This window comes from Astatotilapia calliptera, chromosome 4, assembly GCF_900246225.1.
Source record: "Astatotilapia calliptera chromosome 4, fAstCal1.2, whole genome shotgun sequence".
Taxonomy (NCBI): Eukaryota; Metazoa; Chordata; class Actinopteri; order Cichliformes; family Cichlidae; genus Astatotilapia; species Astatotilapia calliptera.
The window spans coordinates 2,064,074-2,080,019 of NC_039305.1; the positions used below are offsets into that span (position 1 = coordinate 2,064,074).

At 44.4% G+C, this 15,946-nt stretch overlaps 2 protein-coding genes across 2 annotated transcripts; one reads left to right on the forward strand and one right to left on the reverse strand.

Moving 5' to 3' along the window:
• Positions 1-40: 40 nt before the first annotated feature.
• Positions 41-4,358, forward strand: LOC113020189 (uncharacterized). The gene is made up of 5 exons (XM_026163949.1): positions 41-65; positions 1,939-2,158; positions 2,361-2,531; positions 2,881-3,079; positions 3,389-4,358. Exons 2-5 carry the CDS (start codon positions 2,018-2,020, stop codon positions 3,499-3,501), a joined length of 624 nt encoding a protein of 207 aa, XP_026019734.1. The 5' UTR covers positions 41-65; positions 1,939-2,017; the 3' UTR covers positions 3,502-4,358.
• A 224-nt stretch (positions 4,359-4,582) lies between these two features.
• arl6ip1 (ARL6 interacting reticulophagy regulator 1) lies at positions 4,583-15,006 on the reverse strand. The gene is made up of 6 exons (XM_026163950.1): positions 14,832-15,006; positions 13,924-14,057; positions 12,119-12,238; positions 8,644-8,761; positions 7,551-7,635; positions 4,583-5,162 (listed from the first exon to the last, which is right to left on the reverse strand). Exons 1-6 carry the CDS (start codon positions 14,865-14,867, stop codon positions 5,044-5,046), a joined length of 612 nt encoding a protein of 203 aa, XP_026019735.1. The 5' UTR covers positions 14,868-15,006; the 3' UTR covers positions 4,583-5,043.
• Between the last annotated feature and the right edge of the window lie 940 nt (positions 15,007-15,946).

A 15,946-nucleotide genomic window follows, 5' to 3' on the forward strand; every position in this document is an offset into this window, starting at 1 on the left:
GGGGCTAGAGGGGCTTGAGCACCCGCCCCTTTCCTGATGGGTGCCCAAAGTGCCCTTTTGTTGAGGTAACTTTTTAAAAAAAAATTATTATTATTTTTTATGTGTGTGTGCGTGCAGAGTCCTGTCTGTGCCCCTCAACAATAATATTTAACTATTAATCACAGTTTTGCTAAATAAAAGGATCTGGCTTGCATCAGTCACATGATCACATTTAACCAATGATCGCCCTTGACGGCAGAACGCGCTGGTTACGAGCCGGGAACGAGCTCACAAAGAGCACGCGCATTTTTAGCGGTCCGGAGCTGCAGGAGAAACACAAGTTAACTCAGAGACACAGACTGATGCGACAAAACCAGTAAGTAGGTGCACAGCGTGCACTGTAGTGTGTAGCACCCAGGAGTATTAGCTTATTACGTACACGTTGGACTGACGAACTGAAACAAACATCACGTGTGTGCAACAGCGCGACAAACATTACCTGTCCTTTTATTAACTGCACAAGTAGTGCTGGTCACAGCTGCTGGCTACCTGTGTAAGGCTGTCATGGGTCTGTAGCTCTGTCACCGTTTTAGGGAACATATTTCGTTTTAAAGTATTTAGAACATATTTCGTTTTAAAGTAAGTTTCCTGCCTTTCTGGAGGGATTATATTTCACTAAAAAACGATCTAATATGCATGTCCACATAATAATTATTATAATTATAATATATTAAAAAACACAAGCTGTATTTTAAAGAACATACATTAAGAAGCAGATTATATTAGATTTATATTTTAAATAAGACAAAAGTTGGATGTTACAGCAGTAAAATGATTGTATCTCTACAGTTTAAACATGTAATAAGCTTTGCCCTGCACAGAGTGGATAGTGAAACAAATGGAATCATCATAAATACATTATTTCATATTTATTACTTCCCCCTCCTCATTGCTTTATTATTGTAGCTCTAGTAATGAATAATAATGTAAGGATTCTGGATCAGCACCATGATGCCCATAGTATATACAGTATTCTGAAGAAGGTCTAAAGTGTCACTGTGTGTGTGTGCATGTGTGTGTTTTATGTATATAGATTTTTTTAAATTATTACTCATGATATAACATTGTGCAGACATGCCTGGTAAGGACATGAGGAGGAAACAGTAGAGCTGTGTGAGGCTACTAAAGGCAGGGCTATAACATTTTTCTGTCATCATTTTATTATAGATTAAGTGCAAGAGTTGTTAGGTGTGGATAATTAGATTATAGTTTATTGCAATAGCAAGTTGTGCCTTGTTCTCAGATAGACAGCAAGTGGAGAGTGATATATGAAATGATGGGATGGAAGGAAGAAGAGAAGCAAAGAGTGATTCACAGGCAGAGCCTAAATTATTTCTCACAGTTTTTTGTGTCCTTATGGTTCCAAGCGCTGTCACCAATCTTTGCATTTTGTTATTATCTCATGACACTTGTTTAATCTGCTACCATCTCTCCTGTGGACTTTTTAATGTCTACAGTCTCAGATCAACACAGCCCTGCCCTTCCCATATTAGATTCTTGATGAATGTGTGTTGTTATTCAGCCTGGTTCAATGTGCCCCTTTTTAACTTTGGGCACCCGCCCCTTTAAACCTCTCTGCACGGCCCTGCTGTTAAGTTTGACTTTTTAATAAAAAGGTGGTTAAGTGTGCACTTAAAAGAAAAACAGCATTCTCACACACACACAAGCTGATGCCATGTGTTTGACTGACATTTGTCACTGAGCAGTTGAACAGGTGTACCTAACAGAGTGGCAGGGTGTGTGAATTGTTGCGATTGTGATTAGACGATTGGTTTGTACCTGTAAGATTATGTTTATCTTTTGTTATTCTAAATGTAGATGAATGACATTTTAAGTGTTAACAGTGAAGTGTTGTTCATGCTCAAAGAAGCAGGTCCTTTGATTTCTGTACAAACACAGTGAAAAGCTGCAGTTACACCTGAGCCTGACAGAGCTGCAGAGGTCTGACTGCACTGTGACCGAGGCACAGGACGAGACGATGGACGGCTTCAGCCCGGCTTCAGCCCGCTGTGGTCCTCGCTGCCAACATCAACCTCAGTGCTTTAGACCGAGACCCATGCATCAGAGCACCCTGAGCCTGGGCGACACGCCGCCCTGCTACACCACCACCCACACCCAGGTCTCCTCAGTGCAGTCGCTGTTCGTGTGGATCATCACGCATCCACAGTCTCTACCATCTTAGATTTTATGTTTTCACTAAAAATAGAATACAGGTTCTAATGGTTTTATTTTACATGTCAGTAATGTATACGTTTAAACGTCCTACAAATCCAGCTCTCGGGTACGATTCTAGCCCTTCCCTCTCCTCTTCTCCTGGTCAGAGTTATTCCGGCAGGTCGGCCGATGGACGTCCTCTCGTCTTCCGCCTCAGAGACCCCAGCTTCCCCTCCCAGCACCGCAGCCAGCTGGATCTCCGTGACAACAGCATGCCGCCGCAGAGTGTGCTGCAGTCACACAGCAAAGAGGTGTACGCGCCCCAGCACGTGACTCCGGTGAGGCGGAAAACCATCTTTCAGATGGTTAAAGACAGACTCTGGAGTATTTTAAGTCTTATCTACTTACATTTTTACTTCCATCATATTTCTATAACTCTTCTTTTGTGCCTGCATGGACCCTGCATTAGAAGCATATTTTATTAGGGGAAGAAATCAGTTAATGCCAAATCTTCCCTCAGTTATAATTAAAATTATGTTTGGGAGACTTTTCTTTAATTTCAACTTTTTATTTTAGACTTATCTAAATTTTAAAATAACTTATACATGAATTAAAGTAAAGCTACTGCCTGTCATGAAATATTATGACTATATATTAAGGACAGAACCAGCTTCTGCTTCTCTCCAGAGAGTCGACCCAAAGTTGGAAAACTGGACTCGGTATAACAGCAGCCGCGCCATCAGAGAGCTCATCAGTCAGCATCAGCATCATCCACCCGAGTGCCAGAGCACCTACAGGACGGAGCACCCGACCCCGGAGTTCGACGGCTCGTCACTGCAGGCCAGCGGCAGACAGACACAGCGGCACCGACACGACATCCTGACAGGTAACGCTCACAGCTTGTGGTCACAGTAATAACGGACCGCGCAGCGCCGTCTTTGAGCGGCACGCTCAGCCACAGTAATGCCATAAAAATCGTATCGTTTCTTAACAGGCAATGCAAACTGTTTTAGCAATCCTGCTTTGTACAGAAAAATGCAGCAAAAACAGAATATCAGGATAATTCATCTCTGCTGTGTGCAACATAATAAAAACTACCAGTAATAACTGTGCATACACTTTCAAAGTATTCCACAGAGGAATAAACTGATTTTTAGTTAGCTTTGCTGTTTGGACATTTGTTCCCTGTCTGCAGGTGAACCGACGCAGGTGTTTGAGCCGGGGAAGTCCAGCAGACGGTCCAGAGATCAGCAGCTGTGGGCGACCAGACGCTGGGAGACGGACTGTACTGCGTTCAGACTCTACTGATAGAAAGTAACGCCACAGCAAACCTCCATTAAATGTGCAAACCCTGTCAGGACTCTGTGGTCTGCAGATGCTTCTCAGAGCATTCCTATATGATGCAGGAACAGCATTTCTCCTCCAGGACTCAGTGAACAGAAACAATAAGTGAACTTTAACTGAAGGGGCTCAGATGGGCAGGAAAACACAGAAATACTAAAATCCAAAGCCCACGAGAGGCTCCAGCAGGGAGTCGACCGCCAGCTTTACAGCATAAACACGTTTACAGCCGGACAGGTGAGACACAGGTGGCTGTAGCTGCTAGCATTTTTATAGCATCATCTGACCAATGATATGGCTGCTGTGAGGTACTAACAGACACGGCAAGAAATATTGGTGAAATTCTGGCTGTTACTAATCAGCAGGTCTGTGTGATACAAGCATACAGTGTGTGGTGATTGCCAAGTTATCAGCTAATGCCATCACCCTCTCATCCAAATATCACTACTGGACCCAAAATTCTAGGGTCCTAAGCCACTAATGAAAGCCCCCCACCCAGTTTAACCAACAATAAAAGCTTCAAATCTGAGAGAAATATTCAATCCTGTACTCCCACTGTGGTCCAATAACGTGCCAATGATCAGTGGGTCGGATCACTGTGGAGCTGTGAGGTGTTTGGTCCTGAGAGAATACACGGCGCAGGTGTGCTGCCAATGGTCAGGACAGTGCAGGTCTGGAAGGAGGGCAGGGCTCACACACATGAAGACCAAGAAACAACCTCATTTAAATCACTTTATTCGTGTGTAAAGATCTCCAATAAACACAAATAATGAAATGAGTTGAAATACCAGAAATAAGAAGACTGAGGAGAAACGAACACATAAATAACAAGAAAAGGACAGACGGGGACAGAGAAGAAAGGGTGGGGCCTATTTACAGAGACGCCCCACGTCACCGACGCACTGTGGGGTTTTATCCCAGCACTAACAGAGTCCAGCTAGCAGCGGTACAGCAGTAGGCCTGTCTCTACCAACAGTTTCAGCTCCGCTTCAAATCCAGTTTTGTTTTCAGCACTAAATTCAAACACAAGTGAAGCAGAAGAAGCACAAAAACGTAAAAAGACCTGCTGTTAATCCCCCCCCCCCAAAAAAAAAATCATTGCTGTCTGAGAGGTTAAAATGAGGCAGCAATGCTACACAAACTGCTCAGTAGTCTAAGTAGAGGGAACGGCTTTGAAAGCATCGACGCCTCCAAGCGAAGCACAGCTGATCTAAGAAACAGAAGGATGATGTTTGACTGGGACATTTCCACGTGTGATCACCTTCATTTGGTGGCAGCATGCATGGCAGGTTAATTCAAAAGCAAAATAAAACCTTGTGTGTGATGAGGTTTAAATGTGTGTGTGAGAAATGAAACTGTGTGAAAATCAAAACAAAGTGCAGAGACCCGGGCAGCAGGAGGACTTTTTAAACTCCCCTGCTCCTTTTTCTTCACTTTCCTCCACTTTCCCATCGTCTTGTTGCGTTTTCTCGTCTTGCAGAGATTCCCCTCTTCACAGCGAACGCTCATCTACTCGTTCTTCTTCTCCTTCTGCTTCATCAGTTTGTTGATCTCCCTCTTGGCCATGCCGGCGTACTTCGTGATGATGCCGTGCTGGTTCAGGCCGGGCAGCAGCAGCAGGAAGCTCACTGCAACGAGAAGAACAAAAAAAAGTGTGCAAAGATTTTAAATCGGACGCTTTGAGCGCTGAAACGTTTACAGACAGCACGTGATGAACTTTGACACGCTGCCTGTGTGTGTCTGAAACCACAGTTTGCTCCTGTGAGAAAAATGAAATCATCCAAACCTGACTGTCACAAAACTGTTTGAAGGTCAAAGGTGAAAGTGGCTTTAGTTTTAATTTTCTTACTTGCCAATAATCTCATAGTGAAACACCTGCAGGCTCTTATTTTGAAACATAATTTATACTAACAGATTAAAAAAAAAAAAGAAAGAAAAGAAAATGCTCTTAAACTGCCACCAGGGGGCATCGAGTAGAGAAAGAACACCTCATGGTTGCGAGGTCAAATTAATGAAACGGTTAATTTTGCACGCGCTCAGTCTAATGACCAGAGAGGATTATCCGGGATGATCAGGCGGCACACGCGTCCGGTTTCAATCCACCAGGATCGCTTTGAATGGACAGACCGATGGACGACTTCAGCGTGGCTGCATCGAGCTTTCCAACCACCAATCACAGCAGGGATAAAGTGACGGCGTGTCGATGGTTTCAGGTTCTGCTGCATCCTGCAAGACTGACCGATATGAAAAATACTTTCACTCTGTCAGATCAGCGTTTCCCTTCAAAGCCAGCATCGGCTGAAAACCTGCGTTGGTTTTCACGGCTCACTTGGCATCACTCCCCGTGTTCATGTCAGAACAATCAGTGACTTGTTCACAGCTTTCACTCAGCTCTCTGAGCAGTGACTCACTGACACCGCACAGCCCGAGGAACATTAGCCACTGATTTAAGAAAGACTGTGAGGAGCCGCTGCTTGTACTCCACCCGATGCTGGCAGATGAAGTCTTCACATGAAAGCAGCTGCTTAACCAGACGAGCCTGAAGAGCAACCAGATTAAAACCCACAGTCACATGACCTCTGATTGCCTTTCTGCTCCGTTTCTGTCAGAGGAACACTCGACATGTCTCAGCTTATGTAAGTGGGGATTAGCCCACTCACAGCTCGCCAGACCTGCTGATCTAACCCCCCCCCCCGGCAGCTTTAAGACGTGTTCGCCCTCTGCAGCGGTGAGACATGGTTTCAAGTTTTACTGCACGTTTCTGTAAAGACTTCCACAATCAGCCCCATTAATAATGAATACCCCTGATCCACTCAGAGCCACATGCAGAGCTTCAAACATGCAAAAACCTGCCAAATATCAAAGATAAATATCAGTCTAAAGCACCATCGGCCATTAAATTAACTTGAACACAGAAGCATTTAAAACTGCTGATGAACACGAGTGCCTCTTCCTCTTCAGTCACGTACGAGTTTCTGTCCGCAGAAAATGCACGAAAGGCTCAACTTCCACATTCAGCGAAAGCAGTTTTAAAGAAGGACCCGAGAGCAGAGACGAGCATTTAAGATTTCTCATTTTAATCCCGACACTCTGCGAGCCTTTCATTAAAACCGAAATGTCTTAAAACAGAATGAAGCTGGGCGGGGTCTGCAGGCACGCCTTCAGCAAAATGTCAAAGACTATGTCCACTTCAGCCTGTGTGTGAAGGATTACACAGAGGTTTAAGGACATAAATCATTGTGTTCTGGAGCGACAGAGCAGAGGAAGCCAAACCAAGAGGTGAACAAGTCTCACAGTATTAACTGTCCGGGTTCCCCCCCCACAGAAGAACTGAAAAAAAGAAAGAAAATCAGCCCAGGACAGAAAAATAAAGAAACGGGCAGTGTGGGATGAGCAGCAAGCTCTTGTTTCTCTCTCTCTAAAAGGAGAAGAGTGTAACACCTTCTTTAAAGGTTGCTGGCATCATCCAAACAGGTCTGCAGCTGAGCGCGGGAGTTTCACCTGGAAGCCGGGAACACGGCTCACCCTCAGCTTGCTCTCCTACATCGTCTCTATCACAAACCCCTGAAGCCACATCGGAGTTTGTTTTTGACCTGATGTGGAGTTTGTGCAAAAACATCTAATGCACAACAACAAACTGTGAAGAGCACATTTAAAATAAAATCTGGCATTACAGTAAGACTTGTGTCGTTTTAATGTCAGAGTGGTATTGAAGCGTGTTTACAGTGAGACCCGATTACTGATACAAAGCCCAAACCTGACGGCACACGAGGTACGAGTGCTTTACCTTTGGTAGTCACACCGGGTCTGAACCGCTCACCAGATGTTTGCCTAATAGTATTATTAAAAGTGACTTTACAGCTCAACAATTTGAGACATGAAGGAGCGTGTGATTGGACAGCAGCCAGCAGGGGAGAGTGCAGGAAGGAAACCCACAAAGATATGAGTGAAACATGGCTGATAACAGTGGCGATAAACAAAACAGTCTTTTTGTAGTCAAGTGAAAGTATACTCACCGATCAGGTACGTCAGGAACAGGTTGTGCACCTGCTGTCCGATCCAGGCCACAGCCAGCAGGCTGCTGATCACTGAGGCAAAGTACTGTGGAGATCAGGAGGTCAGGTTACATTCAGCTCAATTTCATTAGCAAGTCATCATTCAGAAGGAAGAGTCAGAATGGCCACTGAATGAGAACGAGTCACACAGGCTGTGAAAAACTCTGTTCTGGCTGCCCGTGACCCAGTTTGAGGTCTGCTAAGTGGAGCAGCAAAGTCAGATCAGCTGATATTTTTATCTGGAGCACAGAGAGAGCTCCCTGTTGTAATAAAACTTCCATTTACTGCAGCTTATTTGATTCATTCAGGTTCCCTGTAGCTCAGGGCAAGTTAGACTTTAACTCTGCTCAGACCAAATAGGTACAGGTCTATACAGGCCAGAACATCCAGACTGGCCAACAGCCTGTATCCACAGGCTGTGAGGCTCCTGAACTCTCTGCCCCCCTCTCACGGACAATAACCATATCCAACTTCTTAATAGCACTGAACTTACTTGTCATGTTCTCATGTTGTTGCTAAGGGTTGTCTTATTGCACTGGAGTCACACTGGGTTAAATATTTACACTTGGGTTTTAAGGGGTATTTATTATTTTCTTCATTATTTTATTTACGGGTTGTACGGAAGCCCCAAATGCAATTTCATTGTTCTCTGACAATGACAATAAATAAATAAATACTGAAAAGCAAAGGTCACAGACTGTTTTTGGGACTAAACGCTTGCCTTCAGCAGCCAATCAGATACAGCCCCTTCACTGTGCACGCTAAGCTAGCCTACAAAGATCAGCTTATCAGAACTTTGTGCAAATGTGATTCATTTTGGAGCCTGGGAACATTGTGGAAAGTTTTGTGCCTCTTCTTCACCGACTGCAACACAGTCAAAAGCTTCCAACTACAAACACACAGCATGGCTGAGACCAGCAAGAGGCAGCTGATTACACTTACAACTATTATAGTGAGGTGTTTAGTTGCAACATCAGATGCAGGATTGGGAATTTATGTCTTAAAAATGCTGGATTTGGAGGGGTTGGGATCAAAGTGAAAGCTCTGAGCGTACCATTTTGGGTTTTTCCTCCTTGAGGGTGCAGAGGCGCTTCCACCAGCCCACGATGCGGCGCTCAGTCTTCACCAGGTTCCCACAGATCTCGTGGAAACGCTGCTGCTGCTCGGTGGTCCTGCAGGAGCAGAGTTCAAGGTGTTACAGACAATGAGAAAACTCACTCAACGGTCCTGGCTGCAGAGTTTCTGCTGAGTTAAAGCTCAGGCCTGAAGAAAGGTTTTCACCAACATTTCCTAATCTCACCATCAAGAGGAAGCCAGTGAGTCACACACAGCCGCCTGCAACACTTAGCTCTATTTAAACCAATGAGAGTGAGAAAAAAAAAAAAAGTGTTGTTGCATTAATGTTTTTAATGTGACCTAATAAATGTCTAAGCTCCATTAGAGCTGAAATGATCAGCTGACTCACAGATGATCAGCTGCAGCAGGCACAAATATTTCAGATCACGGGGCAAAAAACTTCAATATCAGCTTCTCAGCATATTTAAACTTCCTCACTTTCTGCTTTAGAAAATCCAACCTACAACAGGAGGAGGTCCACCTAACCTCCTCCTGTCACCAGGTAACAGCACTGAGTTGCGGCCCAGCTGACTGCAACTTGTGCTGCTCTGAGCTTAAGCAGAACCAGAACCAAGAACCTGATCAGGGGAAGAACTGGGTCTATTGAACACAAGCTACCAGCTGGATAAGAGGCAGGAGAATAGAATCCTCCATTTATAAAAACGTGTACCTGACAAAACATAAAGGACACACAGGAGAGGTGCTGCCCATCAACATCACTACAGGTACAGAGTAAACTCTCCCGGGCTGCTCGCAGCACAAACCAGCTCTGCTTGAAGTTCAGTTCCAAACTTTCTCACATTCTGGAGTTCAGTAAGACAAACAAGCAAAATCACTGACAGGTGGAAGTTTCACTGTTTGGGAATCACCCAACAACAATCTCCGACCATAATTTGCCTCACAGCCAATAAACTGGAACACCACATCGCACGCTGCACTGCTGTGAAGGCTAAAGAGATCAAACAGTGAAGGACAAGAGGGGACAGCTGGGAAGTGTGACCTCTATTTTCTGCTTCGCCATCACTCCCTATTTCAGTCCTTGTTGTCGGGGAGCCAAACAGGGACCGTGACCAGCTTCGTGTTACAGACTCGCACAGATACGCCAGCTTTCTGCCGTCTCAGTGAGATCAAAGGACATTGGTCAGGCTCTGCAGACAAATAGCTCATCATCCCGAGGCTGTAACCGAAAATGTAAACAGGCTTTTTAATCTCCCTACATAAACCAAGCCCCCAGCGGTAGATTAAAAACAAGCGAAAATCTCAAAAACTGTACATCATCACCCAGAGGCTGTGTTGAGTGTGAAGCAGTGCAGGTCACGCTCTGCTGATGCAAGCTTTTATATCAGCTGGAGGATGACGTGCAGCACACCGTGCCAACTGAAGGCTGTTATCCTATACTGTCCTGGGTGTCTGGTTGTCACCATCCAACACAAACAGCTGAATCAACGGGCTGCTCGCCGAGTACTGGCTACTGCCAAAGCTTCGTGAAGCCGTGGGACAGTCTGCCATTTACCTCGAACTGAAAATGAAACGCCCCTTTGGCTGCAGGTCTCTAATAATCTAGTTTGTTATGTTTTACTAACAAACAAAGAGGATGAGAGGACTCCAGGTGCAGCTCAGCCAACAGGCTTTACAACTCGTCTTAACCAACTAACTCTCCAGGTGAGCCGCCCTCATTATGAAGGCGGGGCAATTTTACACAGTCAGTTCTGTAGAGGCTTTCAAAACCATCGGTTTCCCTACACATGCACGTTTTGTTGGGCAGGTCGCGTGGACTTACTGATGACCATCCTCCGAAAACATACTAGGACGGTCCAAAATTCAGCTTGGACCCATTTTGATGTAAATAGCAGTAGAGCAGGGCGACGTGACCAAAAATATTTATCAGGATATACATTTGAAAATTTGCAATAACGATATAACTGACACCAGACAAAATACTTTACAACTCCACAACTTTATTTGTGCAAAAAAAACAAAACAAAAAACAACAAGTCAATGCATTTTCACTTACACAATCAGCTGTTTTTTTTATGTGCATTAAAGTTATATAAATATTTAAAGTGCAAATGAAAACTCCTCGCTGACAGTTTAACCAAAAGGCATTTCCAGTGGAAACTGGCCGACACATCCTCAGCATAACCATGTATAACATCCACAAAACTTAAAGAGGTTATACACACACACACACACACACACAATACGGTAACATTATGTTGAAGCACAGTACGTATCACTCCGCGAGGCTCCGCCTACGACAGCCGTAATGCTCCGACAATCCATCAAGCGGTGCGGCTTCGTAGCTTAGCAAAGTCGTACTGAAACATTTAACAGATTTTCGAGCGCCGTGCACATAAAATCGTTTCGAGGTCAGTAAACACAACCAGAGTTCAGACATAAGGCACACGGGATTATAAGGGGCTCTGTCGACTTTCAGACAAATCAAAGTATTGATTTTAAGTGCGCCGTATTTTCCAAACAACACGGTAATAACGACGGCCCGCTAGCATGCGCTACCAAAAATAGTGCTTTGTTGTGTGTCTGACGGAAGAAAGCTAAACCAGTTCCACACCAGTGAAGCTGCAGCATTTTTACAAACCAGTTCAGGTTCATCTGTTTCATTCAACAATCCGCTTTCGCTCTTCTCGTTCGCCATGTGCGTATGAAAACAAAGGCACAGCGCATGCGCGTTTTACCCACTTTCTATCGCCATATTTCATTTTCTTATCGTTGGCTAACATTGTAGCGGTATTACCATGAACGGTATGATATGGCCCAGCCCTAACTAGCAGTAAATAAAAACAAAACCCGTGTGAGGCATGAACTGTTTCTGGCTTCTAAAGCAGGCCAGACCACCACTGCTTTAAACCGGCACAGCTGGAGGGAACCCCCCCCCTCCTGTTTTTGTTTTTTTAAACCATACGTCTTCCTTTTCTCCGCTCACCTTTCCCCTTCAGCTTCATGTTGCCTCAGAATTTATTATCTTCCTCCTCAGTGGACTGTTTAACTGGTTATCGTCCAGTTAGACCATGACATGTGTTGTGCTCACTCACACAGCTGTTCTCATTACACCATCTGAGATCACCCTCTCTGTTGCTTCATCACTTCTGATTTGCAGAAAAAACAAGAATCAAAGACACAGAAACAAAGTCATATGAAGCTGCTTCGCTCATAGTTAAGGCTGAGTTGGAACGATCCTGAAACCCTGATAAGCATCCAGTTTCATCCTCCTGTGGAAGTCTGTTGAACGTTGCGATAATATATATCCTCCTCTTTCACAACTCAGTTTAGTCAAAGACCAAAGCTGGAGGTCATCTCTGAAGCCAGAGTGATGTAGGAAGCCTTCAGAACTGACTGACAAAACAGGAAAACCTGTCTACATAGGGGCGAAGCAAATATGACAGAGCTCTCACCACTTATTGGAGCCAAACACTCGGGGGGCGAGGGTGGGCACCAGATAGTCGGCCAGGCAGAGCAACATGACGGTGCAGGACAGGCCGGTCAGCACTGATGGGTCCAAGTAGTAGATGAGCCTGGAGGATGAACACAAAACAGGCAGAACGGGTTTGAACATTTCATTGTTTAAAATCACGCCTTCATTTTGTTACGATTGTTACGATTTGGGGATCTCTGCTCATGAACGCTGGAGCGTACAAAGCACCTGCAGCTGAAAGACATGAACACTGAGGGTGTGTGAAACAAGCAGGAAGGCATCAGAAACAGTGCAGCAGTGTTCCAGTCTGGATTCACCTTCAGTAGATTTCAGGAATAACCTAATAACGGCCCAACCGAAGCTCATTTAGCAGAAGCTAATCTGCATTGTTTTGCTTTGTGTTTCAACAATGTGGAAAAGATTAACATTAAGCTGAGTGTTCTGACAACCAGCTGGAAAACTGTAATTAGGACACTCGTTTTACATCAGTGTGGGCTTATATTACTTGTCACAGGCAATTAATTATTAACTTATTTAGTAATAAATCAGGCCTCAAGAATCAGCCTGCCAAAGCCTCCATTTCACCCCGCAGGATACAGGTTACACTGCTGTTCTTTCTGTGGTGACGCCTGCTTTACTAACCGAGAGCACAAGTGTCTGGAAGAGAGTAAGAGAGTAGTGCGACTTGTCGAGTTTGACTGACAAAATCGTCGTTTTGGATTTCTTTGGTTCATCGATCTGAAAACTAAAAACATCTGTTTGTTAGCGGTTTTGTAATCGTAGTGCTCCTCTGACAACATCACGGTCTGAGCTTGAACACTACAAGAAACAGTTCAAATGTCTACCATGGTTTTTCTAGTGGTTTAAATAAGAGACAGTGTGTGTGTGTGTGTGTCTGTGTGTGTGTGTTGACCAGAAGCCGCACACTGAAAGCGGACCTGTATTAGCTCTGCACCCTGTTCACTCATGGTTGTAATTATACGACTCATTTAAGTTAACAAAAGCAGACAAGACTCCACAGCTAACTCAGTTCCACAGGGCAAAGATAGAAATGGCTGCTGTGCACCACTAACACGTTACACATCCTAAATTACACCATCCAGAGCTGCTGCACAATTCTAGCAGTATGTTAGCAGACAGGAAGGCCTCTGTGCAGTACAGACAGTTGAAGGATGGGAAACGAGCAGAGATACTCCAAGAGAGGAGATTTTACCTGAAGACAGAATCACCTGCACACAACAGTTGTAAGAAAAAGTGCAAATGGATAACAAAAAGTGACATTACAACCAACCCAAAACCAGAAAAGACTTACAGTTATGATGTGATTATAGCCCTATGTCAAATACTTAAAGTAGTTTTTGAATAATTTATACTCCTGACTGAAGGTAAACCTACATAAAGACACACTTAAACAAAATGTACTACAAAATAATTAATCCAGGGAATCCACCAGAATCTTAAAATACTGTGATGCAAATCTTTGGTCAACCAACCATCAGACTGCTGATTAAATCAGAAAAATACCTGACCAAAGACATAACACTTTGTACTGTTAGTTTTACACTGGAAGAAATAAATCTGAGTAATTCCACCTTGGTTTACTTTGCTCAGCCCATCTGAGATCAAACCGGGCTGCTTTTAGTCGCTGGCAGATGTAAACTATAAAAATTGAATATAAGACATGGCCAGCCTCTCCCTGCTCTCCTGTAACAGATAGCTATCACTGCTGAGAGGAAGGAAATGTGTGGTGCCAGCTGTGTAGCGCCCACTCTGAAGCAGACTCACAGGAAGAGCACGGTGGTCGCGCCCATCAGCGCTCCGGGGAACCAGGGCTTCTCCCAACGCAGGACCTGATCCCCAGCCAGGATCACCTCACGCCAGCACTGCAGCTGCTCTTCCAGCTGGGCCGTCTCCTGGGCCTGAACACACAAACAAACCTTTACACATTACCTAACTGACCATCAAACTGTGCGATATCAGTGTAATCTGAGGGGATTGTGTACTCAGGAGGGCAGTCTCTCCAGGAGTTAGTATAAAGGTGACATTACTGTGCTGCCTCTGGAAGAGCAACTAGCACCTTTAAAGTCATATAATGTGGGTTTATCCTGCTGTTTCACACACAGAACACCTGAATGTAACGATACTCCTTTATATGGCTCTCAGTTTGTGTGTTTTGTGGCCTAGAAGTCTATTTGAGAAGCAAATTGATAAACAGGGTGTGTATCTTTGGTGATAAGACGGCGCAGTGACAGTGCACTACACGTAGAAATAACCGGGGACAAACACAGGCTGTCAACCCACGTCGAATGAGCGTGTGATGACTCGATCTCAGTTTGTTTTAAAGCTTTAAAATGATTTCTGCGTTAGGGCGAGGCAGCACCTCCACAAAAAGGAAGCGTCCCCGCTGCTGAAGCTAAAATAAGCATGCTAACTAGTCAGCGAGCTAAGGTTAGCTGCGGTCAGCACGGACGGACGGATAAGCGATCAGGGTTAAATCGCTTAGCTTAGACTTTTCAGCTGCCCCCATGTGCAAAGTTCACACTATTTACACGAATCTCTAAACACCACAGTAGTGTTAGTGCCGTCAGATTAGCAGCGACGTGCGAGGCTAACTCTCCTGCTGCAAACACGCCTACATCGAACACGAGCCCTTAAATTCGCCATACTGTGTTTTAAAAATGCTTCATACTTACCATCAAGTTCACGCTTTTGTTGTCTCCTTCCGCCATTATCTCTAAACTGAGCGGCCTACTTTCTAATGTGGAGTTCTTTTATGAGTTTTCGGAGAAACGACCAACAGAAGGACAGCACCCTCCGCTCCCGTTAGCTTCAGCGCCACTAACGGTAGAGCCGAGGAGGCAGGATGTTTTTAACTGAAAAACCTACGTCACACATGAGGAACTCTGGGTAATAGAGTTCCAATATCAATCCTTGCCTTTCGAAAACATCTTCTTCTTTTGTATAGGGTTTATTGGCGGTTGGCAAACAGCAAAATTGTGCATTACCGCCACCACGTGGTGTGGAGTGTGGACCGAAATGACAATTAAAAAAATAAAATAAAATAAAATAAAATATTCAAATTCTCCGGAACAAATCGGTCTGCCTTAAAAACCAAAATACAGCCTGATAACTTTCACTTATAGAGCTCATGCGAAATAAATCAAACAAGTCCAACTTCACTTTCATATCGTCCAGCTTTTTGATCAGTTGTCTCCTTTCCATTTCATACTTCTGACAATGCAATAAAACATGTTCTTTTTTTCCTGTTCCCTACTGCAGTCACACTCCCCTGCACAGTGTTTACCTATTAAAAATAATGTGCTATTTAAGCCAGTGTGTCCAAATCTCAGTCGAGATATAATCGTCTCCTCTCTCCTGTTTCGTCCAGTACTTCTCATTTCCCCACTTTCCTTTGGATGTTTACAGCCATCGCCCTTTCCTCTCCTCCTCCCATTGCTTTTGCCACCTTTCCTTCATTTTGTGTCGTATTCTGCTCTTGAGGAACTACTACTGCATCAGGGAGCATCCATGGTGGTATTGTAGGCAACGGTACTGTTTGACATGTTGATCTTGTCCAGATTAAGTTCAGCTGCTTTCTGTCCCACTGTTCAATTGCGTTTTCTCTTTTTCCCAGCATGGTTGGAAAACAGTTTTTGTCGGATGATCCTGACCATGTCCTTGTAAATTTGCCCAGTAATTCAATGTCAGTTGCTCTCTTCTTAGTTGTAATGGCATTTCCCCCATTTCTACCTGTAGTGCTGCTGCAGATGTTGTTTTGAATGCACCTGAGCAAAGTCTTAACGCCTGA

Coding starts and splice junctions, on each gene's coding strand:
- LOC113020189 (XM_026163949.1), top strand. CDS start 2,018: ATGGACGGCTTCAGCCCGGCTTCAGCCCGCTGTGGTCCTCGCTGCCAA. Junction 2,159..2,360: donor ACACCACCACCCACACCCAG/GTCTCCTCAGTG, acceptor TCTCCTGGTCAG/AGTTATTCCGGCAGGTCGGC. Junction 2,532..2,880: donor CGCCCCAGCACGTGACTCCG/GTGAGGCGGAAA, acceptor GCTTCTCTCCAG/AGAGTCGACCCAAAGTTGGA.
- arl6ip1 (XM_026163950.1), bottom strand. CDS start 14,867: ATGGCGGAAGGAGACAACAAAAGCGTGAACTTGATG. Junction 14,058..14,831: donor ACAAAAGCGTGAACTTGATG/GTAAGTATGAAG, acceptor TTGTGTGTTCAG/GCCCAGGAGACGGCCCAGCT. Junction 7,636..8,643: donor AGGAGGAAAAACCCAAAATG/GTACGCTCAGAG, acceptor TGATCTCCACAG/TACTTTGCCTCAGTGATCAG.